This window comes from Alosa pseudoharengus, unplaced genomic scaffold (genome assembly GCF_046254945.1).
Source record: "Alosa pseudoharengus isolate Yale_2024_CS ecotype anadromous, Long Island Sound unplaced genomic scaffold, YU_APseudo_1.1 YU_APseudo_1.1_scf_11, whole genome shotgun sequence".
Classification (NCBI taxonomy): Eukaryota; Metazoa; Chordata; class Actinopteri; order Clupeiformes; family Clupeidae; genus Alosa; species Alosa pseudoharengus.
In genome coordinates, this window is record NW_027468576.1 from 6,986,079 (window position 1) to 7,013,154 (window position 27,076).

The 27,076-nt window shown below is 43.8% G+C and overlaps 1 protein-coding gene across 1 annotated transcript; it reads left to right on the top strand.

Annotated features, from left to right (window-relative positions):
• Positions 1–2: 2 nt before the first annotated feature.
• On the top strand, positions 3–26,723 carry dnajc6 (DnaJ (Hsp40) homolog, subfamily C, member 6). The gene is made up of 19 exons (XM_076277868.1): positions 3–90; positions 6,576–6,711; positions 9,317–9,366; positions 11,013–11,161; positions 12,001–12,123; positions 13,356–13,489; positions 15,099–15,293; positions 15,735–15,852; positions 16,499–16,578; positions 16,757–16,950; positions 17,574–17,600; positions 18,106–18,501; positions 19,506–19,658; positions 20,033–20,128; positions 21,369–21,506; positions 21,742–22,050; positions 23,646–23,794; positions 25,651–25,827; positions 26,531–26,723. The coding sequence occupies exons 1-19, from the start codon at positions 78–80 to the stop codon at positions 26,630–26,632; spliced, it is 2,739 nt and encodes a 912-aa protein (XP_076133983.1). The 5' UTR covers positions 3–77; the 3' UTR covers positions 26,633–26,723.
• The last annotated feature ends 353 nt before the right edge of the window (positions 26,724–27,076 follow it).

Below are 27,076 nucleotides of genomic sequence, written 5' to 3' on the forward strand. Positions count from 1 at the left end.
GCCCATTCGGCGGCAGCTTGACGGCGGTTACCCTCGGCTCCAAGGCAGGCCCAGCGCGACCGGACGACTACAGCACCATGGACAGCTCAGGTAAGCGCAACGATTAGCACAGACGCATGCTGTCGTTTTAACGTACACGACAAAGGTGTTGGTGGTTCTTCTGTGCTTTAGAGCAGTGGAAATATATAATGCACATATTTTACTTATCCTTACCTACTTGATTAGCCTACGTAAGAAAAACTATGTGAACATTTAGCTCAGTCAATTGCGTAGCCTATGTGAATAAGACGCTGGCTATCTCTGAACATCTTAGATATAAGAACGAGCAATGGAAGCAATACGCACAATAGCCTACATTTCAGTCTTGCTGATAGCATTTCTGCGTTATTATCTCAGGTTATCCGGTTATACTATAACCCTACCGAAAAGGAGAAGTGTTGCATGTCATGTCAGTATAATAAAACAAAGCACCAGTGTTGTTCAGCAGGTGTGTACAGTGGGATAGGGTTAAGCCAGCCGGTAGATGCTGTGGCGTGGTGTGATGGGGTGATACAGAGTGCTAACGTTAGCTCTTGCCTCCTACCCCACTGCAGTGGCCTGATAGCAAACAGGCCTTAGGGAATGACACTGACTGAGGAAGGAGAGAGGGAGAGGTGGTAAAGGGGTGGGGGTAAGAGGGGGGTACAGATGAGAGAAAGAATTTCCCCTTAAATGATTTCAGGTAACTCTGGGATTGTCACCGCTGGCATCTGCAGTGCTCTAGTAGTCCAGTGATGTTGCTTTGTCTTGCCTGTGTCCGAACCCCTTCCTATGGGTTTGTTTGGTCATACAGATTAGCACTAGCTGTGCCCTCCTGGACCATGAGGTTAAAGGTTCCACTGACATCCTTGGACACTGGTAGTGCACTTTTTTTTATCCTCTTAGAATGTGTTGTCTCAGATACTGTGTTTTTCTCAAGCAGTCTGGCAGGCAGCAGATGGGCTCAGTTTGAAGCCGTTATTGTCTCCTATTAATCCATATTGAGCTAGATGATATGATTGTTGCATTGATCACATAATTTTGTCAAAGCCTCCTATTCCTAAGCCTGTAAATTTAGACATATGTGAATTCACTATTAACTATGTGTTCATTATGGTATGGCTAGGTTTGTCAGAGCCCTAGCCATTGACAAAAACGATACAAAATAGTATTGGGTTTATAACAGATACAATCATCTTATAGGGTCTATCAATTTCTCGTCTACTTGCAGCTCAATTGTGAGACATTAAAAGAGGTTTAGCTAAAAATGTGCTACGTAAATGCTAGCTTCTGTGGGCTTATAGTGACAAAGACACTTGTTTTTTGTCTGCCTGTACTCAATCCATAATTCAGGAGGCAGGGCCGTGTCCTGTGACAGTCCACAGACACACAAACGCACGCACACACACACACACACACACACACATACACACACACATACACATACACATACACACACACACACACACACACACACACACACACACACACACACACACACACACACTCTTTTCCCCTAATCCACAACACACATACATATGCACACACACACACACACACATGTGCACACACACACACACACACACACACACACACACACACACACACACACACACACACACACACACACACACACACACACACACACACACACACACTCCTTTCCCCTATCTCGCACACACACACACACACACACACACACTCTTTTCCCCTAATCCACAACACAGATACATATGCATACACACACACACACACACACACACACACTCCTTTCCCCTATCTCGCACACACACACACACACACACACACACACACACAGAAAAGCTAGACAAGGCCCAGGTGTGGAGTGATACTCAACAGGGAGAAGGGTTACAGACAGAAAGTTGAACAGAGAGCATGCTCATGATTGTACATTTATGATTGATCTCCATTCTCCACCTGCTGCCTTTGTGGGCCTCCTGTCAGGGTGGACACTAATGTAAACCCACACATGTACAAGGATGCAGCATACAGTATACACCAACACCACATTACATCTGCACAAATGTAAACAGGCACACCTGCACACACATCAGAATACTCTTTGTACATACAGGTAGTTGAGTGTGTTGGAAAGTAGGTACATACTTTCTCTCTCTCTCTCTCTCTCTCTCTCTCTCTCTCTCTCACACACACACACACTAGGGATGCACGATATATCGGCGGCCGATATATTAATAGCCGATAAGTGAAAAAATGAAAATATTATTATCCATAACAGAATTCTGGCCGATAATTTGCGCCGATATTTTTTTAAGTCCTAATTTAGGCCTACGTCTGGCTACACTGAGCTAGCCTACTTGAGCTTGGTTGGCTAAACTTTTTCCTCAATATAATGTCAGCGGTGTGAATGTATTTCACCACTCTAACAAAATCTGTGGATATGCGTTCATTTGGGAATCTGTGCATCTCAAAACCCTCTCGTGAATGATCCGCCATTTAACCTTAACAGAGCGGAGCTCAGCCCTATCTAGAGCCGTCTTGTGCTGGTGTGTTTGCACTTTACCGCGCTGGTCGGGGAAGCAAATAAACAAACTCGTTAGTGGGACGAGTACATAAGTAGGCCTAGTTCTAAGTTGTGTTTTAGTATTATATTTGAATTACTTTAGCTTGGGTTTTGTATTATTACCTAGAAATATGCTGACCGTTCGTGCTTCAGTTCTAGACAGGTCATCATAATTAGTTATTAAAACCTTCGGGGCTAACGCCTTTCATTTCTGCTGCAGCAGGTTGTGCGCAACAGAGTAGATGGACATAAGATACAGTCTGAGGAGTTGCAGCTTTATTCAGTGACCCGCAGTTGAAACTAAACCTAAGTTTCCCTCACAAACTCTGATTTGGTCGCTATACTGTAGCTTATTCCAAGCTGAGCCGTTTATGAGCGTTTAGTCCTAAATGAAAACGATTCAAACTCTCTAGCCACTCACTCGCAATTCACTGACGTCAGGTTCACTTAAAGGAGCCACACATACTGTAGGGCTAGGCTACTGTTATGTTGTTGACTGCCGTACTATTGAGGACTATTATGAGTTCTGTCCATCATTTGGTGGTAGGTAAAATTACTGCAATAAAATTATGCTTATTAAATGCTTTCCCCAAATCACTTTTCACAAATTTTTTTCAAGAGTAATATTATCGGTTATCGTATCGGTATCGACCACACAAACCAATAAATATCGGTTATCGTTATCGGCCCTAAAATTCCATATGGGTGCATCTCTAACACACACATATACACATACACACTCATACACTTGTATACTTACATAAAAAACACACACACACATGCACACACATGAAACCCACACATCAGAGTGTCAGAGGTGTCCTAGGCTGTGTGTGCTGTGAGGATGAAAGAGTGTTGGGTGTGTGTTCACAGACTCTCTGAGCTCTCCTAGACGTGGTGGCAGAGCCTTTCATGTCCTCCCGCCTCCTCTGCTCTTTTGCTCGGCTCCACGCGCACACAGGAAGTCCCTTGTGCCCCGTCCAACAGGAAGCCCTCTATGGCACCTCTCCCCAGGCCAAAAAGGAAGGGCCACCCTGTTTTCCTTTATCTGATGTCCTGCCATGAGGGAGCCAGGCAGCGTCGCCGTGCTTGCTAACCCACAGTGGACCAACATAGCCATGTGAATCAGGCTTCATCAGCCGTTGCTCAAAACTGCTGAATATAGATTACATTACAATTTAGAACATTAAAACACACAGCACACCAATGTGCATAATGACAGTGTCAGTGTATTTCAGAGAAAATTGTGAAATATGTGGAACATATTCTGCCATCCAACACTATAGAACTGCATTGACAGTCTCATTTGCACACGTATTGATTCAAAATGAGATGCAGCACAGGTTTTGACAAGCACCTGACTCACATACAGATAGTCACAGGTACATACAGTCTAACCACTGACCTTTATCTGCTCCATGCACACGCACACAGGTTTATGGTGCAGTGATATGTAGCAATGCAGACAGAAGCTTTGAGGTAGCTTCTGTCCTAATGACTGCAGATATTGGGGGGGGGGGGGGGGGGGTTCTTGGTTCTAGTGGTGGTAGATTACACTGTGAGTGTTACAGTAAGTGTTCCATAGTACCATTAATCTTAATGGATTCTTACTGTGCAGTTCTGTATGTGTGATGATTTCCGGGTGGAATGAAGCACAGCAGCATTTGGAATGATGAAACAAACCCAAAGTCATGCAAGGAGAGAGAGAGAGAGAGAGAGAGAGAGAGAGGGAGAGAGAGAGATCTATTGGGAATGTTTTGAGCCAAGGCATAAGGCTTCAAACAGGAAATCTGCCACAAGAAAGAAGTTTGGAATGTTTCATGTTATCCAAACATGACGAGTGATGTCTTAAAAATACCCTAGGACTCACAAATGGTCATGGCTGTAGAGTGATGTGTTGATATCAGTTGGTTTCTTATTGATATTATGGTTTTGGCCTAGACCAAATTGCCATTCCAGACCCTATTTTTATTCTTTTCATCCTTTTGGAAAACCTTACATTATTCATTATTATGAGAGATTTGCAGTGTTGCATGCCTTTACAGGTTGAACACTTAATTGCCACTGATGCCTCATAGGCATCTATTGCCATAATTCTATTGCTGTGCTATCTATAGCTATACTTACTGCACAAAGCCAATGCATTGAGTTCAAGTCAGTCAAGCCAGGATGAACCTTGCAGCTGGTTCATAACTCAACAATGTTGGGCACTCTGTCCGTCCCCTGTGTCCAGCCTGCTCTAGTCTGTGTGGTCTGGCCTGCCGCTGCTGCTGCTGGCATGTGAGCTGTGGCTCCTGCCCTACTGCGCCAGTGCCTGACCGGCTTGTTAAAGAGCCTTGGACTGCGAGCCTTGTCCAAGAGCTCCAGAGGAATGTCCGTCCTCTTCTCACTTCCTCCTCCGCTGGCCCAGTGATGACCCAGCATGACCAGAGAGCAAATCAATGTTGCTATCAGCAGGTCTGTTGAGGCCAAAGCCAAATTCCCTCTTCTGTTTTGTGTTGTGGGTTTCTTAAAAGGAACAGATGATGGGAAAGATGAGTGTTGTAGAAGGGCAAGGTCTGGGCTGTCCAGTCCTACCCTGACCTCCTCTCGTTTACAGGGTTAGGTTGCAGTCCTTCTCTAGTAAAACTCATTCAGCCTATCAAAACTGTCACGAGCGTCTTAGGCAGGGATTTTGTGTCAGGCAGTGTAAGATTAGGATTGAGTTAAAACCTATAAGATGATCCCAGAGGGTGGGGCTTGTCAAACCTCAATGTAAACCTCTATGGCGATATGCACTAGCCATTAGCTTGTCATTCTGAACAACATGTTAAGAATACATAGAGGAGGATAGTGACTATTCTGATACTGATGGATAATTCCCTAAAGCTGTGTTCCACATCAGATGTTTCTGAGGTGAGAAATTCCCAATGTACAATTCACGGAGATTGCCAATTTATATTTGGGCCACAATTAGGGCAAATTAGCCTGGGAGTTTTTTGTGACCTATGTTTAGTTCACTATTATTACTGAATATTTTTAATACACATACATAGAAAACTTGTCATTTTTAGACCTTTGGATATTGACCGGTCTCTCTCTCTCTCTCTCTCTTTCTCTCTCTCTCTCTCTATGTGTGTGTGTGTGTGTACGTTTGTTTGTGTGCTGGTATGGTGTGTCTAGAAAGAGAAAAGGTTAAATGTGTTGAGTGGGGTTGGACTGTGATGACTCAGATGCAGACTCTGGCTGTAATCCAGCCTGGGCGGATGGACTTCTCCTGACATATACTCTCTGTTCTCTCACATGCCTCTACCCACACAGATTCTGCTCTCTCCCTCAAGATGACACAAACACACACACACACACACACACACACACACACACACACACACACACACACACACACACACATACACACACACACAAACAAAAACACACATACACATGCACATATGCATGCACTCACTCACTCACTCACTCACTCACTCACTCACTCACTCACTCAGAGATACAACTTTATGATCTTGATGATGACAGATGCTAAATTCTCCACAGACCCAAGGATCCTGAAGCTATTTTGTCTTGAGGGGCTATTTGAGTGTGTGTCTGGGAACGACCCTAGCAATGACGGTCAATTCAAAAGCTTTGTACAGTTAAAGCTGAAAATAGTTGTGTTTATTCAGACACAGACATTCCGTGGTTTCAGAAGAAAAACTGTCTTGTCTGCTTCCAAAATGTCAATATGTTGTTCCCAGAAGTGCCAAAGTCATGACTGACCAAGAGAAATGTGCTGTGGCTAGATAAGACAGAATTGAAAATATGATGCTGTATTGTAGCTAAGCTAATGTGCTTCAAAATCTGACATTCTCTTCCTATTCAAATCTTCAATTTGAGTATGACACACAGTCATTGTCTGTGGGATTGGTCTTGTTGTTTACATCTGTATAGTTTGTGTTGTGAGAGTTGTGTATGTGTGTGTGTAACAGTGCGGGTTAGATTCTTGTCTCTGCTAACTCTGTGGTTCTTTCTTCAGATATGGATGCCAACTATGGGGGAGGGCTCCTGGACATGGTTAAGGGTGGAGCTGGGAAGTTTTTCAGCAACTTCAAGGATAACCTGAAGGATACCATCAAAGACACCTCCAGTAAAGTCATGCATCAGGTGGCCACGTAAGTGTGAAAGTGCACACACACACACACACACACACACACACACACACACACACACACACACACACACACACGTGAACCTAGAAGTGTGACATAACACCTACATGACAGAAATAGATTATATAACCTATGGAATCTCAGTATGAAACCACATACTATAGGATCCACGCAGATTCGTACAGACTTTCTGCACTACTAGTTCATGAGCCGTTCTCCTGCACAGAAACAGTGAGGGCTGAGTGAGAGGAGAGAATAGGAAATGATAGGAGGTTTAAAACGTGCTATTTACTGTCATGTAATTGTGCAGAACAAAAGAGCGGAGAGGAAAGGGTTGAAAGAAAAGGGTTTGGGTGGACAAGGGAAGGAAGGAAGGTGAGAGAGGAGGAGGACAAGGAGGAAGAGGAGGATGAAGGCTGTGCCTTTGCTGAGCTCTGTGTGCAGGCCTGACACTCCTCTCACAAAGGGGCCTCTGTGTTTGTGTGTGTGTGTTTGTATGTGTGTGTGTGTGTGTGTCTGGTGGCGGACTGGCTTCTCTGCATGTGTTTGTGTGTCAGGAGGTCTTCACTCTCTCTGTTTCTTTTCTGGTCACCCTCTATGCTCTATGCACTTTGGAATTTCCTATTTCTTTCTTTCTTTCTTTCTTTTCTTGCTCCGTCATCCCTTCTTTCTTTCCAGCTGTAATGTACACATGTACATATAAGCGTGACAAACTTTCAACATATTTTTGTCCATTTTGTCAGTCTTTTCTCTCATCTCCTCTTCCTCCCTCTCTCATCTGTTCCCCTTCTCATTCCCTCCTCTCCACCCCGTCCTTTCTTTTATCATCCATTATTCATGTCAGGTGCTGATGCCAGATAGCCACCTAAGCAGTGTGAGGCGTGCATGGGGTTTCATGTCAGTGTAAGGTTGTTGTGCTGTGAGGTGTCCCATCTAAAGCCGTGGATTATCCACTGACTTCATAAAGTCCTTGTTCTTTCCAGTCAGTCTATTAGATTGTAATGCTTTTTTTTTTACCAGTGGAATCTTCTTTCGTTCTGTGCTGAAGCTGTGAATTTGCAATGGAGGTGGAAGAGGAGTGTTGCGTCTCCTAATCACCTCTATTTGCATACAGTACCAGTGTGTGTTTCCCTGCAGTTCTTTGGGCTTGCTTAGACTGCTCTCCCAGGTGCTGTGGGACTGTGCTCCTCCCCATTTAAATTGCAGTAGAATACCCAATTATAATGAACTTATTATACTTAATAATGCCCTTCGTGATAATGTACCTATTAAAGTATTGTACCTCTTGCACTTCTTCAGTCTCCTCCATCTGGTGCTAATGAACAGTGATTTATTTATGTTTTTACATGGACATGTAAAAGCATAAATCACATTGATTGGATGTTGCCGTTAGTAGTAGACCTAGTAGCACCTATGGAATTTTGTATATATGCATCTTGAATAGATGCTATTTCAAGTCATGATACATGATGGGCTGTTTTGGGTCTGTCCTTCAGCAAACGGTTTTTATTTTCTACCTCTTTTAAAAAATTCACAGTCTCCTTTTGCGAAGTGTCTGTGGTGCTCTGTGGGGATACATTATTTTCTGTAAAGTCTAGCTGTCCTTGGCCTCTCCTGCACAACCCATTCATCTGTGATGGGGGCCCAACAACTTGGTGCTGATCTATTCACTGGCTTCTTACAAAGCTGCATGGGCTCGATAGAGTTGTATGAGATTGTTAGGTGGAGGTTAGGGCCGCTCAGTATGTTTTTAGAGTCATTAGAGTTGCACCATCAGCATTCTGCAGTGATATTCTGTGCCCCAGTGCAGCAAAATAAGAAAATAAAAAATAAGATATGACAAGTTTTCACCTGTCAGCATAGTCCTGTAGTATAGACGCATAAAATATTAATAAACTGAACAGGCATTTACCAGTGTAGTGTGTCTGTCCTTGTGAGGGTGTGAATTCGTGGGGGTGTGCACTGTATACACTGTGTCGCGGAGAGGCTGAAAAAAAAGCACATCCACCCCACATTACCAATTCTGGTCTTGTCCACCTCAGAGCTGCTGGTCTTATTTGTCTGTCTGAAGGAGACAGACAGCAGAGCCACTACAAACATTCCTTTGTGCGGAGCCATGTTGGCTCCATAAAGACTCGCCCCTCTGCAGTTGCTTGTTGGAGACTTTCTCTGCAGCCCTCACTTGTAACACTGAAGGCTAAAATAGATGCTGTTCACACAGTTATCTCATTAAGGGGATTGTTGCTCTCACCAGGTGATCTGGTTGTTACATAATCAGGGCCATGCGTGTAGTGTGCCATGTAATACATATAGGTATCTTATCTTAGGTTACATAATGCAGGACATACACAATTATAATGTGTATTACACATACATCAACACAATTAAATGAAAATGAATGATTGATTATGATTGGAAACAATATTTATAACATAATAATTGTTATAGAAATATGTTTGTGAGCTGCAATAATTCAATCAGTAACACAGAAATTTTAATTTGAACAGTAATTCTTTTTATGACAGTGGATTGTTGAATAACAGTGGCCTTACCATTTTAACATAGTAACTCTGAGCATCGTGTGATTTTCTCCTTGGTGATTGTCTAGGTACACCAAAGGGGAGCTGGACATTGCTTACATCACTTCACGAATCATAGGTGAGTTGTCCAACAGTGCAAAGCAGGGAAAAGCCACACTGATGATTTACTCTGCGTCCTCCTGCTGCTCTCACACCTCCAACACTGTGTCTGGACGTGTGTCTGTAGAATCTATCCTTTCCTCTCTATTGGTAACGTTTTTCCATGACTAGCATCTGTCCCATAACTATCACATCTCCACACTCGATTTTCCGCTGTGGTTTTTGCTTGTCACATGAGTTCCACAGAGAAAGGTTAGTGTATTAGTGTAAGGCAGACGGACTGAGACATAAGAAGAGCGATGAAAATGTTGCTTGTAGTTTTCATTTACTGCTTGGCTGCTTGAGGGGAACACTGGCAGAAAATTGGTCTATATAATTGCTTTGGATCGTACGTAACTGATGAAAAAGCTGTCTCTACTGGGAGGACCTTGTGTTTCAGGTGTATGTGCACCTTGTGTTTCAGGTGTATGTGCACCTTGTGTTTCAGGTGTATGTGCACCTTGTGTTTCAGGTGTATGTGCACCTTGTGTTTCAGGTGTATGTCTCCCAGCGCCTTTGCAGGGTGTCTGGCCGCTCTTCTCCTGTGTCTCCTTATTGTATAGGCTATTCGTCACCTCATATCCTGTATCAGCTCTACGTTTTACATGTAGAAAAGCAACAGAAATTGATGAACTGGGCTACTGGAAAATAAGGAGAGGTTTCTTCTTAAATCCGCCTCGACCCAAGAAAGACCCAGAGTTAGAGAAAAATATACACACCAAGCATAATGACACTGCTTATGCCACTTGTTTGGAATATTTCTGTTCTCTTTACTTTCACTTTCTCACTATAACTGAGATGATGTGTAGTAGGTGAGTGCAGCGCCTTGCACAGATGCTGGTGAATTAAATAACTGACTCAGATTCGTCTGTGCACTGTGTGTGTGTGTGTGTGTGTGTTGTGTGTGTGAGAGAGAGAGAGAGAGAGAGAGAGAGAGAGAGAGAGAGAGAGAGAGAGAGAGAGAGAGAGAGAGAGAGAGAGAATTTGTAGTGGTGTGAGTGTGTGTCTAGCTCAGACTCATCTGTGTCTTAGGGTTCTAAGGCCTGTGGTGTACCATGGAGTTAGGGTCTTCTAGGCTGTTGAAGCTGTTCAGACTCTCTAGCTCTTGCGAAGATTCCCTAACCCATACCCTGCAGCCTCCCTCATACACGTGTTTTGCTGACATGCACACCCACACACACACACACACACACACACACACACACACACACACACACACACACTAACTAATTCTGGCCTACTTACACCAGGTAATTTCTGCATTGTAATCTCAAACAGAGACAATTGTCTTAAAACATCAATGAGGCACAGGGGACCCACTGCTGGTCTAGGACAAACATTAGCCATATTCACAATGACTCCAATCAGTATCCACCCTGAATGCTAATCAGAGTTAGTAAACAAGCACCTCTATGCTAGACACTGTCTCATAATAACAGCTGCCACTGTAATTTGTGTGAGGGAAATAGAGATGAAGGCTGAGGTTCTCTCAGACAATATTGTCTTTCTTTTGAAGTCCATATAGCCCAAGTACAATTAATATGAAGTCACCAAATTCATCCACATGACATTTACATGAGCTTCTTTTTACGAAATTGCTCTCTATCTGTGTCTGTACTCTGTTAGTGATGACGTATCCTTCGTCCGCTGTGGAGATGGGTTATGCCAACCACGTGGAGGACATGCGCTCCTTCCTGGACTCACGACATGCTGACCACTACACTGTCTTCAACCTGTCACAGAGGAACTACCGCGGAGCCAAATTCTCCAACAGGGTGAGAGTGCTGGCACAGTGGCCAATCTCTTAGCTGAAAGGACTACATCAGGATGGCTCGCCTGGTCTAACACTAGCACGGCCTCATTGTATACCTCCACATTCAGATCAGTGTGTTGCCATTGTTAGTGCTGGTTCTTTCCACCACATCTGGAACCAAGTTATTGTGGCTACAAAGATGGAAACACTTCACAACATCACTGCCTGTAGTTTTCTGTATAATTCAGGAGAGGTATGTTACAACAGTTTTAAAAGTGCTTAAAGCTCTTACTAACTCGGTTCAGATGCTGGATAGTTGATTGGTCATCATGGCATTTGAATTCTTCCTTGTAACTGAAAAGTTGAAGTCACACAGTCATTTTATGCATTTTCCTCCCTTAGTCTTAGTTGTATTACCTCTGAACCAAATGGCTAATGTGAAACACCTATATTTTATTTGCTGGCTTTGTCAATGCTTCCATTAGGTCATCAATTACAACATCATGATTACCATTTTGTAGTTATATGTTGCATGCCAAGGGATGTCGTTAAGCAGGCAGGAAATAATTCTATTGCTTTCCAAATAATGGTCATACTAAATTTCAATAATTTAGCATTATGTTTTGTTGTTGGTATATTATTGTTTTCTGTTATTGCTGCTACTGTCTTACAGGATTTTAAAACAGCTACTCTGTTACAGCGTTGTGGAAATCAACCTGGATGTTTACCCCACCCCAAACACAGACACACACAAGCAGACACACACACACACACACACACACACACACAAACACAAACACACATTTTCTTCCTTTATCCATGTTTAATGTCTTCTTATGTGTTCTATGCCTGCCCTCCTAGGTTTCTGAATGCAACTGGCCTTCCAAACAAGCCCCTAGTCTCCACAACCTCTTTGCTGTCTGTAAGAACATGCACAACTGGCTCAAACAGAACCCCAAGAATGTGTGTGTCATTACCTGCTCGGTAAGCGGCCATCACCGTCAAATATAAATTCTCTTCTGCTTGCAAAGCTGTCCACAATTCTGGCAAAATGATGTTGAATATTCGCCCAATTCAAATACTCTCCTCCCTTCAGTGCACCTGAAGCAACTGGTCAGTTGGCTAGAACGGTGACTGGCTTGATCTGAGCCACTTTGTTGGTCTCATGTACAGGGTCAGGACTAGGTTGGGGCTCCGGAGTTTTGGAGCGCACACAGAGAATGTATAGCTATAGAACTGTGAGGAACAATTTGATGAATTTGACACTAAAGTGTTCAGATCAGATTTGTGGATCATCTTTAATCTGATTGTATCAAATCTAATTCTGATCATGTTTTTTAGCTTTGTCTGGAATCTCTGACATACATAGTAAAGCTAGCACCACCTGGACTGTACCATCTAAACATTTTCAGAATTGCCTCTAGGCGATTCAGCAATGCCATCATATTCTGCAATATCCTAATATGACATTCTGAATGAAATGAGATATGAAATACATTTTTTATGGTTATTGAAAAGTTTGGATTGTGTACATGGTAGGGTATACATTATTGACCTTGATGCACATTAATTTGAGCCATCTGCATTACTTTTGTGTTTCCTATTGTGCTAGATCAGTGCTGCTACCGTCATAATAAAGAGAGGCTTCTAGCCCTTTTAAACAGCCAACCCAGCAAATAAAATGACATGTTTGTTGAGACTGAATTGGCCTTGATGGAGAAACCATGTCAGTCTGCAGGAATGTTTGACATGCTCAGTCCTGTCACCCTGCTGTCTTTATCTGGGGTAGTGTTTAGCTATGCTATCAGCCCACAGGCACATTGGGGGATTAGGAAACATAATTTTTCTTGAAATCACACTGACTGTGTATGAAACATGACTCACCAGGAGGAATGTGAGGAAGCTGATTGGACTCTTTCTGTTCTCATGGCCTCCGCTGACCCTCTGGAGGTTTATTTGTGTCTGCATCTCATCTATTAATAGCAGCCGCCTCTTCCTGTTTATTTTGATGTCTAGCAAAACCCATTTCAGTTGACATTCGTGAAACTACAGTAGGAGTGCCAATGTGACTGACCTGTCTAGTCCCTGTTGCCCAGGTTACTGCTTGATCACTCTTTGTCGGCTCATAGTTGTCAAGCTAGATGCTATTACTCCATGGAAGGATGTCTCACTTCAGTCACTGACAGTGTTGCTGCTGCCGCTCTTGTTCCGCTCAGGATGGCAGAGCTCCATCAGGTGTGCTGGTCTGTGCCATGTTCTGTTTCTGCCACCTCTTCGCCAACCCCGTGCCCGCCATGCAACTGCTCAGCGCCAAGAGGCCCGGCTCAGGCCTGTGGCCTTCTCACAGAAGGTAGGCATGCAGAACTAGTAGGAACTGAGTTTTATAGCCTAATGACACAAAACACCTCACACTTTTTCATGTGTGGGACATGTTATGTTGCTCATGAGCATAAATCACATATCTGGTAAGCGGTTGTAAAGAATGCAGAACAATGCAAAAGAAGACTGTAACAAGGAATGCAATGGACCAGTTAATCACATGTCCACGTGTAATGCTGTTTACATAAACTGTGGGCATGGGTCATTAAGTTGATGAATGTGGAATCATTATGCTATGTGGTGTTGGTCCTGTCACCATCCATCATCAATTCACTCTCCCTCCATCTGTCTCAGTAGATAAACTGCACACTGAGACAGACTCAAACACTACAGTCTCAGTAGATAAACTGCACACTGAGACAGACTCAAACACTACAGTCTCAGTAGATAAACTGCACACTGAGACAGACTCAAACACTACAGTCTCAGAAGATAACCATGGTGACTGAGACAGACTCAAACACTACAGTCTCAGAAGATAACCATGGTGACTGAGACAGACTCAAACACTACAGTCTCAGAAGATAACCATGGTGACTGAGACAGACTCAAACACTACAGTCTCAGAAGATAACCATGGTGACTGAGACAGACTCAAACACTACAGTCCCCAGCAGTACAAGAAGGCACCCAAGCCTGTGTGTGTTCTTCTTTTTTTCACTTTTCTTCAAATATCATCTCAAAGGGGTGTCCCAGAATTTGGTGTCCACAAAAAAGAACTTGAGGGCTTGTCAAGGATAGGTTGTGCATGCAGAGATTTTATTTGCTAAATTGAGCAAATATAGAAGGTTCATGTTTCTGGGTCTTGCACACCAGTATGTTACTTATATCACTAGTCTGTCAGTTTCATGCTGTGTTCACATTAGGTCAGGTTCAGGACTTTTGTCTTAAATGAACAGTGTGTTGCACAGTGTGTTGCTCTTGTAGCAGCCAGTCTACATAATTGTGCATCCTTGCATTGTGGTCTATACTTACATAAAAACTTATTTCCAAAGTGACATCTACTCCAGGGAAAGACAATTGAGTACTTCCATTTGTTGGATAAGGTTTCGTTAAGAAATTCTAAAACTGATAGTTCCGGTCCTTGATTGTGATTGGCTGAGTCGTGTTTGATGCGGTTGTAAAATGCAGCATAAACATACACCTTGACCGCATTTCGTTCTATATTAGGCTAACTGTGCTACCATAACTTGATACAAAAGTTGAAGTAGCTACGTCTCGACGTTGCTTGGCAACCATTCAGATAGAGGAAATATATTTCTTGCTGGAGGAATGATTATCTTTGAATAGATTGTTACATTTCTCGTTGCTGTGCTTTTACTTTATGAAACTATGCCAGGTATTTATAGCAACAGTTTTAGAAAAGCAATAAGCCACTCGAGTCCATAGGTTACACTGATTTTACAACAGCTAAGGGGGTTCCTCTAGCGCGTCGTGCCTAACAACGCCCCTTAGCTGTTGTAAAATCAGTGTAACCTACGGCCTCTCAGGGCTTATTGCTTACATTTAAACTGAGTTTATTGAGCCTACAGCTTGATCCCACTTGACCGGACCTCTCCTCTCCGCCTGCTCCCCCTCAGGTACATTGGTTATGTGTGCAGCATGGTGTCTGAGAAGCCCATCATCCCCCACTTCAAGCCTCTGACCATCAAAGCGGTGACGGTCAGTCCAGTGCCCTGCTTCAACAAGCAACGCAGTGGCTGCCGGCCCTTCTGTGACATCCTCCTCGGAGAGACTAAGATCTTCTCCACAGCGCAGGACTATGAGAGGATGAGGTAGGAGACGATGCACACACTTAGGGTAAACTTTCAGTGAACTTTAAAGTCATCTGTATAAAAAAATGAATATATGAGACAAGAATATTTGTGTTTATGCTAATATTGAATAACTGAACTACAGTATTTCACTTTGGTGCACAACAAAAATACAGGGAATTGAGATAGTTTCAAAAGGTATGCTTTGAGCAAACTACTCTTAAGACAAATACAGGGAATTGAGATAGTTTCAAAAGGTATGCTTTGAGCAAACTACTCTTAAGACAAATACAGGGAATTGAGATAGTTTCAAAAGGTATGCTTTGAGCAAACTACTCTTAAGACAAATATAGGAACACAGTGAACTTTAGGTACATGTCTGAACGAAAACCTTAGAATAGGATTTTCTTTTAGCATCAATATTTTGTTGTTTTACTCTGGACTTCTGTTTTTCTCTCTTAGAGAATATCGTGTCCAGGAGGCCAAAGTGGTGTTCAACCTGGGCGTGAGTGTCCAGGGTGATGTGGTGGTGTCCGTCTATCACATGAGGTCCACCATTGGAGGAAGACTGCAAGCGAAGGTAAGACCATGACACAGTGACCATACAGATCAACATCTGTACAAACTGCTACAATATGTCTCCACTCTCCAGACCTGACATTTTTCATGCATTGCACATACCTCTTCTGCAAACAGGAACATACCACTGAATGGGAAGTTAGCCACTACATGGCTATATATGGAAAAAGGACATCTGTGTCTCTGTGAAAATGAAAAAGAGGATATAATGAATTTCTGTGGTCGTTTAAACATGGTGTTTGAGTCATTTGATAGTTGCTCATGAATTATGTGGATAATGATCATAGTGTGGACAGATTTAATCTTAGTCTATACTTTCACAATGATGTTCTGTTACACTCTTTTTGTCATGCTGCAATGAATGACAGAGGTGTTAATGCACTCAACCTATCCATGCTAATCTAGTTCCCAGTGAAGGATATGTAGATACAGCCCAGCGATGCGTATCCAAGCAGGTCTAAACATTACAACTGGTGTTACAACTGGTGTCCCTTAGTATCCATGTCTAAATGGAAACCATTTTTCCTATATTTTATACTATTTTATATGATGATAAGGCCTGAAATGGAGGTGTCTTGGTGCTGGTGGTCAGTTTTCAGAGAGCTCCAGGATGTGACATGAGTGTGGTTTCTTTGATGTCTCCACAGGTGAGCAACACACAGATATTCCAGATTCAGTTCCACACTGGGTTCATCGCACCTGGGATGACCGTTCTGAAATTCATGAAGTAAGCATTTCCCTTAGGCTCCTGTTCCAAATTCGCTTCGTTGTGTTGTTTCTGTACAGACCTGTACACTTGGGCTTGTGGTGTTACCTTTGTGTTTGTGCATGCCATGTGTATACAGTAGCGTTTGTGTGTAGGAGTCATTTGCCTGATCTGGGTGTGCGTGCGTGTTTGCTGTCAGGCCTGAGCTGGACACGTGTGAGTCTCCAGACAAGTACCCGCAGCTCTTCCACGTGCTGGTGGACGTGGAAGTGGAGGGCACTGAGAAACAGAAGGACCTGACGCCGCCCTGGGAGCAGTTTCCCACCAGAGACCTGACCCCCACTGTCCTCTTCTCATCGCAGCAGGAGCATCAGCAGGCACTGGCCATTGCAGGTCAGCTCTCTAGGAACAACACCTCACTAATGGCTATTAGCATGCTTATTTAAACAGTATGCAATGCCATGTAATACTGCACAAAAAGTTGGCCTATTTAAATCGTACGCAAGAAAATGCAGTGTTGTACACGTCACTTACAGTAAATATGTGTATTACAAAAACTTTAGAAAACTCTTTGGCATTCCAAAGAGACTCAGTCCTGTCTAGACAATCCAGAGGCAACTTTACTTATTCTTTTACACAGACTACTTTTCTCTGAAGAACACTGAATTCACAGCAGATACACCACATGATGAGCTCCTTCATGGAAACTCTTCTCCTTAGTCACACCTCAAACAGTGTGTGCCCATACTTATGTCATACGTAGACGCATGGAAAGACAAACACATTTACACACTTGGGCATTTGCACATCCCGTCCCAAGCGCTCTTATGCGTGCCTCTCTATCTCAGACGAGACATGTCGAGCGTGTTGGCCATCTCTGCGCTGTAGAGTAATAACTCATGGCCTCATGGGGGAGCCCATCACTAGGGTCCTCCCTGGGTTACTGCTGAGAGGCTGTCTGCACCATTAAGCTAATGACATTCTGCTAAACGTGTCTTTCATTTGCCCCTAACAAGATGAAATGGAGGGCCTGGACTTGGAAGGTAAGGGCCAGACTGCAGGTGATGATGGAGTAGTTGAGTAGATAGATAGATAGATGGATAGATGGATAGATAGATAGATAGATAGATATATAGATAGATATACGGATGGATGGATATATTTGAGGAGATTGTGAGTAGTATGATGAATGAGTGGATGTATGGATGAATGGATGGACAGCATACAGTGTTGGTGTGTAGATCCTACTGTAGGTAGATGTGGTAGTGCTCTAGTTGGTTAGTGTGTTTTCCTTCTGTCACAGTTTTAGAGTATCAGCTATGGAAATGTACAGTCATGTGCCCATATTAGTACTGCAGAAACTCTGGATGTAACCCTTACATCCCTACAACCCTTGGAAGTAGTCGTAACATTTAGGATATGTGTAAGCTGACAGTTCTTTTCTGGAGGATGTTGATGTTTTGGGTCCTTGGGATGACTGTTGATTTTGAAGATGCTGATTGTTTTGGTCATTGGGATAAACCGATAACATTGTTAACCTTCCGGCAGACCCGAGTCATGCTGGTGGTCCAGATGGTCGGAGGGGTCCTCATGAGGAGAGCGAGCCTTCGGATGACGAGATGCTGTCTCTGTCCAGCCAGCAGAGCAACGCTAGCAACGAGAGGCCCAGTGGCGCGCAGGCCACCCCTCCCAAGAGGCCTGACGCTCCCCCCACAGGGGCGGCCCCTCGCCCTGCCGAGGACGTGGACCTCCTGGGCCTGGATGGTGAGGCGGGGGAGCCCCCTTGCTCGTCCCCACAGCCCCCCGCTGCCAACACCCAGGACCTGCTGGGGGACCTGTTTGGAGGGCCTCCAGTGACCCAGCCCACCAGCGCCCCGGCCTCCGCCCAGTCCACCCCCCGCCGGACTGTCCTCTCGCCCGGCGCCACGGCACAGCCGGCTGCCTGTAAGCCCCAGCTCTCCATTCCACTCATCCACTCACCTCTCTCCTGGTGATCTCTCCACTCCACTCATCCACTCACCTCTCTCCTGGTGATCTCTCTCATCCACTCACCTCTCTCCTGGTGATCTCTCTCATCCACTCACCTCTCTCCTGGTGATCTCTCCATTCCACTCATTCACTCACCTCTCTCCTGGTGATCTCTCCATTCCACTCATCCACTCACCTCTCTCCTGGTGATCTCTCCATTCCACTCATTCACTCACCTCTCTCCTGGTGATCTCTCCATTCCACTCATTCACTCACCTCTCTCCTGGTGATCTCTCCATTCCACTCATCCACTCACCTCTCTCCTGGTGATCTCTCCATTCCACTCATCCACTCACCTCTCTCCTGGTGATCTCTCCATTCCACTCATCCACTCACCTCTCTCCTGGTGTTCTCTCCATTCCCCTTCCCCTTGTATCCTGCTGTGTTGTCAGTGTTTCTCTGTCTCAGTGGACATTCCCTCTCTCACTGTGTGCTTCTGACTGTTTGATCTGTCTGCTCACCTCAAAGATTGTATCTGTCCTTGATCTTTGTCTGTTCACCTCTCTCTGTGTGACTCACTTACTCACTCACTCTCATTTTTACTCTATGTCTGTCATAGAGTGAATATGTGAATATCTCATTCTGTTGAGGAGGGAATCGGATTGCCTTGACTTGCTTACTGAATTGGGCAGAAATGTAATTAGACTGGAATGGCATGTAATGGCAGTTTGCATGTATGTCGGTTTTCTTTTTAGTTCAGTGGGGGAGCCTGGTGAAATTGTTTTCTGGGATTCCATCGAGGCTAAACCTAATTGGATAAGCCCAAAAGACATGACAGAATTCATCAGAATTCATATTAATTTAGGGCTAATAAAGAGTTAACTGTGGAATAGCCCTGTCAAAACATGACAGGGCATAAAACACATCTTAACTGTTTCTGAAACTTGGCCATAAAATGGAAATGTGATGTGCGTTTGCAGCCTTTGTCCCAGGCTTTGGGTCGGGACCAGCGCCCCAGGCCAAGCCCCAGGACTTCATGGGCGGGTTCCTGGGTCCAGGTAATATGGGGCAGCCTGACCCCTTCCTGCATGCTGCACGGTCGCCATCTCCTACAATGCAGAACGCAGGCATGGGTAAGGCATGTTTAGGCCAGGTGCAGCTCTCTGTCTTGGCACCACTACTGTTTCTCTCTCTGTGCATTGGACTGTGGATAATCTAGCTATACAGATGCACTCGGCTAATGGTTGTCAACTGCCACATCTCCATTCAAAAAGCTACAAATATAAACTTGGTGTGGGCCACTCCCAAACTACTGTCATTAGTGGAAATAGCAGAGAAGCTGAAGTGGGAGTGTGACTCATGGAGATGTGGCTGGTGAGATAAGTGTCTTCTGGAGGACCCTTGCATGCTGTGGTGTGCTGTGAACTGGGACTGCTTCACTCAGAGGCATGATTCACATCTGAGTCAGAGGGTCTGAGACGTTATGATGTCACTCTCCTCTATGTAGGTCGGAGTTCACCAGTGCCGCCCTCCACGCCCACCGTCAACGTCCAGCAGCAGAACGCCATGGGGGGCTGGGACTGGAACAGGGCAGCGGGGCAAGGTGAGGGTCACTCAGGGTCACTCCACACCGCTGCTGAGTCAGCGTGGGAAACAGATACACTCCGGGGTGCAGGTCACTCAACACTGCTGCTGAGTTAAAGTGGGAAGCACACAGAGCTCTAGTGTCCACCACCATCCTCAAGCTCACCTCTCTCTGTGTGAGGTGCAGCTGAATTCATAAGAAATAATGACTGGGTTACAGTTTCAGTTACCTTTGATACAGTTGAGTTGTTTGTTGTTTTACCCAAGAGACAATAGGGACAATACGTATTGTTTAAAAACCCTTACTGTAAAACATCTGAGCAAAGGAAAGATATTCTGTGAATGAATCAAACCATAAAGCTTTTGAGTTTTATTGCCATTATAAAGATAACCATTGCTTTCTGGGTATTGATATAAGTGTGCAACACTTACAATCTTTCACTCTTGATGAAAGCATGATAAACACTGACACCTAGTGTTGAGTTGAGTAACTGTCCATGAAGAGTAATTACTATTACAGTAAGCATAAGTAAATCTGAGAGGGAAAGGATTTTGCTGTTATTGGGTAACAGATCTGGTTAGGGAAAGTGTGTGGGTTAATTATGTTAAAGCCTGATGGGATTTGTGATAGTTATATGTGTGTGGGAGATCGCTGTAATATGCTGAAGATATATTCAATGTTGATCTCAAAGTAAGCTTATTTTACAGGCTTTGAAAAGTATATGGTAGAAAAAAATATTTACCTTAAAAACCTTAAGGCTATATAGTTCCTTTAGATATTTACATTCATGAAACTAAGAGGGACATCTAGTGGCGGCATTAGGTTAGTGTAAATTGATGTTGAGTACAACCTCAGAAAACAATTGGATCTCCAAGTACCACCACTATGACCGGTATTACTGTAAAATACAGTAGCGTAGGCCAATTTAACTACATATTTTACATTGTACAAACTGTTTTGCGTTGTTTCTTTTTTTTCAAGAAAGACAAAAACTAGTTTAAATTTAACTTCAATGATCGCGTCAGTTAAGGACTTTTATTATATATTATATATATAATTTGAAGTGACTATTTAGTCTATATGAAAAAACGCCTTGGAGGCTCCCAGAGTACCACTAGAGAAAGTCTGCGTACCACAGTTTGAGAACCACTGGTCTAGATCTGTCTAATTTGTCTTTCTGTGAATCTTGCTGTAGTATATTATTCTTTTGAATGCCTTTAGTTAGTAAACTTTGCCTTTGGTCTGTGCTATGTTGAAGGAGGAGGCTTTGGCATGGGCAGTAAGTCTGCCACGACCAGCCCCACAGGCTCTGTCCACAGCACGCCCACCCACCAGGCCAAGCCCAACACTCTGGACCCCTTCGCTGACCTGGGCAATCTGGGGTCAGGCCTAGGAGGTGAGCTGATCACATTTCATACCATGAGAAAATACTGTATTTCTACAGGTACTATGAGTACAACCTTTTGCTGCTTAAAGTGTGTATTGCCTTGTGCCAGTTTCTTTATAGCTTCAGTAGACATAATTACATTTCAGAGTTGACAGAATTTACAGTTAAATGTAAGAAGATTAATATTCCCATTCAGCGTATGAGTGATTCTGATTTGGTTTAAATACTCCCATTCCTTCCGCAGGTGGCTCAGGTTTCTCCAGTAAACCCACCACACCAACAGGCACTGGAGGTGGCTTACCACCCATGGGCTCTCCTCAGCGGCCCTCTCCCCAGCACACAGGTGGAGGAGGCTGGCAGCCCAGCCCCGGCTTCCCCTCCTGGCAGCCTGGAGGTGGGGGACAGTGGCAGGGGCAGCCCCCCTCCCAGCCCAAGCCACCCGGGCCCTCCATGCCCCACACATCGCCCCAGAACCGACCCAACTACAACGTCAGCTTCTCCAGCATGGGCGGCACCCCGCCTGGAGGTTCCACCAAACCACAGCCTAACATGGGTCAGTCATATTTCATAGCTACATTACGTAGCAGATGCTATGTGATTTTCTCTCAAGCTGAAGCTGGTTCAAAGCTAAAATCATGTTTGAATTAATTCAGGTCAATTTGATCAAAGCTATGTGGATACCTGCACCATCACCATTTAATCTCATCCACCATTTAAATTCTTATCCATTAATACACTTATTATGTCTTAAACTGGAAACAGACTAAGGTTTTTTCAATCGCACCCAATAAGAGCAGACCTTACCCACAGAGTCTGGCACGATATGGAGTTATGAGCATAAAGATAACGATTGAGCAGTTAGTTGTTTAATGTCATAATTGCAATCATAGAATGGACTGGTCAAGATAATAGATTACCGAAGCCATGACATGGCTAGAAACGTCATGGAAACGGCACACACACTTCGGTACGTTTTATTGAATCTGGATTGTGTCAACAATGGAAAGAATTGCAAAGGATTCAAATCTGTCACTCAAACACAGATAACAATTCCAGCCGAGACTGAACACCTTTGACACCCTCGGACTTCACATGATTGGCACAGACGTTACATCCTTTCAAAATTGAGCTTAAAAATCGGAAGGTCTGTTCCCAGCATTATGAGCCGATAACAGCCTCCAGGCTGCCTAGGAGTATTGAATATTGATCCTGACAGTTACTTATGCGAAGAAAAAGGATTTAGACTGACACTTGGCAGTTCTGGTCATGCTAGTGTTTTTAATTTGTGTCAGACCAGGGATATATGAAAATCAAGTCCATCACCCAGAACTCAATTTATCTATGCATGCAGTGGGTCATTATTTTTTTGTTGGCCTTGATCCAGGGGGCCTTATCCAAATCATTAAGAGAAGTCCTAGATCATCCTCCTCCATGAGGGCTAAGCATGGACACAACTAATTTGGGCACATTGCGTCTGGGTTCTTCTGGCCTCGGCCCAATGCAAAAATGTCCTTTTGGTATCAGCCAAATGCAAATGTATCTGCCAGACTGCTTGATTTTTGATGCATCAGGATTGGTCCCAGTGGGTACGAGTGAACTGATCTTTGTGTCACACCACCTGATGATTGATAATGGGTGTGAGGCTCTTTTGTTTCAGCTGCCACAGTTCTGCTATGGAAATGATTACGCTCCTGAGGTGCTGTCCCAGTGATTCTTCCAGTGTGGAACTTTAGAACTGGGAGCAGTTGATGATTAGCGTGCATTTGCCTAAACTCCCACTGTTCTAACCCCCCCCCCCCCCCCCCTCACAGTTGTAGGAATCACTAATATGCTAATATGGCTAAAATGAGACTTGAATGAGCATACTGTATGTCCTGACCTAGGTATCTGTAGTCATTATAGTGTCAGCGTTTGTGGATGTTACCTGCTGTGTGCACATCCACAGCACATAACAAAATGGCAATGCAGCACATTTTCAGACATTAAGGTCTACATGCACCATGCTCATGTATGATTATTTAGTAAAATAACTTGCATAATAAAGAATACTATTTGAACATCAAACTATAGAATGTCTATAAAATGCCCATAGTCTTTCTTGTGATCATTGCTTTTGTACGTGTTGTTGTTCATTTGAACTCCTCACAGGGACCAAACCGAAAGTGGCAACTGCCAACTTTGATGACCTGCTGTCTGGCCAGGGCTTCTCTGGAGCGAAGGAGAAGAAGGGGCCAAGGACCATCGCCGAGATGAGGAAGGAGGAGATGGCTAAAGAGATGGATCCCGAAAAGCTCAAGGTGAGGAGCATAACTGTCTGGGACTGTGCCTATTTCACTTTTAATGCTGCATTTTTTTTCCAAATTGGTTTTCCACAGTTGCCATACAATTCATCAGCTTAAGCTGTCCTTACACTCAAAGTCAGAATGAAATCCTGGGGTTTTTACTGGAGTTGCAGTGCGCTCCCATCATCTCGATTGTTTAGGTGGTAATCCGAGCTGTTTATCAGTCCGAGTCTTTTCTAGTCTTGATGTTGCGACAATATCAAGCTGTTTGATATTATCCCAAGTCTTCCAGTCTTGGCTCATGCAAACAGTGATGTGGACAATATAAAAAAAAACAATACGTCACATCACTCTCCGGCACCAAACAGGAAGGGGCAAAGTGAGTACAGGATTATTTATGATTTAATTTCATATTAATTATTAGTATTCCACCTTACAGAACAACTCATGATCTGCCCAAAAATACTATGCATTACTTTACCTTCACCTGCTCATGCGTATGGAGACCATGAGAACATGATCTAATTTGATGTTGTTACATACGTACATAACATTGCAGGTTGGGGATGTTCCACATGAAATAATACTGCAGAAGCACAACAATATAACTTTGATTGGAGTAGGCTATGGGTCATTTATTCAAGCCTCATTGAGCTCATAGGCGTCAGTTTAGGTGGGGATAAGAATAACACTTACAACACTTTTTGCCATAACTACTTTTGTCTCCACCACTTTTGACAACTGAAAATAAATAGAAACGCCTCCTCAGTGTACTAAATTGCCATGTAGCCTGACTTGTCTTTAGATGGGAGAGGTTGTTGTGAGACTGTAGTCTATCTAAATCTGTTTCTAAGGCTAAATCTCTTCTGCTGTTTGGTAGCATCACTCTCAGCTTCATAAACACAGATAAATAGGCTTATTCCCCTCGTCATGAACAGGACCTCTCTTTCCATGCAGGGGGATTCTCCTCGACCTGCAGGTCATTCACCCCTTATTCTGGTTTATCAGCCAGTTGCAAGCAGCCCCCTGGGGTGCCACTTGAGCTGATCTGGTGGACTGTGGTTCCTCATTATAACAAGCATTATGATGAGAATGTTTTTACCAGGCCTAATGACTCTTACATAAGCACATTTTTGGCTCTAATACCATTGGTGGGTAGCACAGCTAGCAAGTCCACTATGCATAACCTAAAGCTAATTTCATAACCATGAGTTCCATGTATTAATTGCTTCCTTTAAAGCAACACCTTTCCATGATTCTGTGTTGGGTAGAGCTCGGAAATGTGTTTGTAAAACAATATCTGAGTTCTGTGTGCTCTGTGTGAATGTTAATGAGGTGTGGTGGAACCATTGTAATTGTCTGATATAGAATGAATTTATTGCCACATCCACTAATTACTGGTTGATTGAGGCTTGCCCTTTATCAATGAAATTAAAAACTATAGGTAACCCTGCCTATTCTCATTGTGAGGTTGTTGATGCGTGAATCTTGTTTGTGATGTTTGTTACACTTTCTAATTAGGGCCCTATGTAAACGATAGAGGCTGTTCATGCAGGACATTGATATTGAAACATTTTATTTGGGTAATCACACATTTGAATTTTATTTATGAAATCGTTTCATTATAAAAAAATTCCATGGCAGAAGAAAAATTGGGAACTTGGGATATACTGCCCAAGGGAATCATTTATCTCTTGTATTCTAATGAATTCTCCTTGACAAGTGAATTAAACTGAAGTAAATGCTTCATGTTTTACAACTTTTTCTGATTTGGGGTTGTACTTGCTTGCTGTATTTCACCATGCTCTCTCTCTCTCTCTCTCTCTCTCTCTCTCTCTCTCTCGCTCTCTCTCCTCTGTATGTTCTCGTAGATCCTAGAGTGGATCGAGGGGAAGGAGCGGAATATCCGAGCCCTGCTGTCCACCATGCATACGGTCCTGTGGGAGGGGGAGACCCGCTGGAAGCCCGTGGGAATGGCTGACCTTGTGACCCCGGAACAGGTGAAGAAGGTCTACCGGAAGGCCGTCCTGGTGGTCCATCCTGACAAGGTGAGCAAGACAAATGAGCTGATGGACCTTCATATAGCCTCATCATCTTTAGCTCTGATGCAGTTATAATGCTCAAAAGATTTGACTATTTCTTAAGAGAGCTAGCAGGGTAGGTTTTGGGCAGGATGTTTCTTAATGAAAAGGTATCAAATGAGATATTAGAGCACTTTCTGAAATTTTTGCAAATATAATGTGAGTCAGGTTTCAAACAAACTAAGAAACTAATTAGTACATCAAAGCAAAGTACATCATTTTAATATAACGTTTAATTAATTTTACATTGACTTTTGGTTTAATTTTGTCCGATGTTTGCATAAGTTCCGTATGATGAAATCACTCTGCATACAGAGCTAGCACACCTACTATTCAACAGGAAATTCTGACAAAATGAAGATGACTCATTGTCACAGCCAATACACACAGCTCACTGTGCAAAGCTTACCCTCACATGCACATGGTTGGAGGGCACTTATTATTTTGAGAATTTGTGCAAGATATTTGTCTGCCAATAGCGTTTTGTTTTCATCGTGTGCTGCATGCATCTTTATTAGCTGTATCGGATCTTACGGATTACACTGTGTATGAAGCCATTGTCAGTGCAGTGGCCTGAAGATATATAGGGGAAATGACACGAGACTCTGCTAACTCTACTAACTCAACTAACTATCCTCTTCTGCTTTTCTTTCTTCTTATCTACCTGCAGGCCACTGGGCAACCCTATGAACAATATGCCAAGATGATTTTTATGGAACTGAATGACGCATGGTCAGAGTTTGACAGCCAAGGACAGAAACCTCTGTACTGAGCTGCTGGAGGAGAAGACATACAGTACACCTTCTGCCTCCATGTGCAACACTGGAATCTATACTCCCCACTGATCTCCCCCAGCCCCCAGGATCATTAATGTGACCCCCCCACCCAGCCACTCTCCTCCCTCCCTCCAGCCCCTACACTCCGCCTTTGTCGTCTGCAGTCCCATGGGGAAAACCAAGCTGCTCCGTGGAGGCTTCAGTCTTCAGTCTGATACCTGTCCACTCATCTCAGTGTAGCCCAGCTGTCCATGTACATGGTGCAAACTCTGTCCACTCATCTCAGTGTAGCCCAGCTGTCCATGTACCTGGTGCATACTCTGTCAAACAAGAACTCTTTTGTGTTTTTGTCCGTAAAACATGCCGTTGTGAGGAACTCTCTTTAACAGGACACCAAGCTGCACAGAGAGCAGAGAAGAGCTAGAGCAGAGCACCGATCT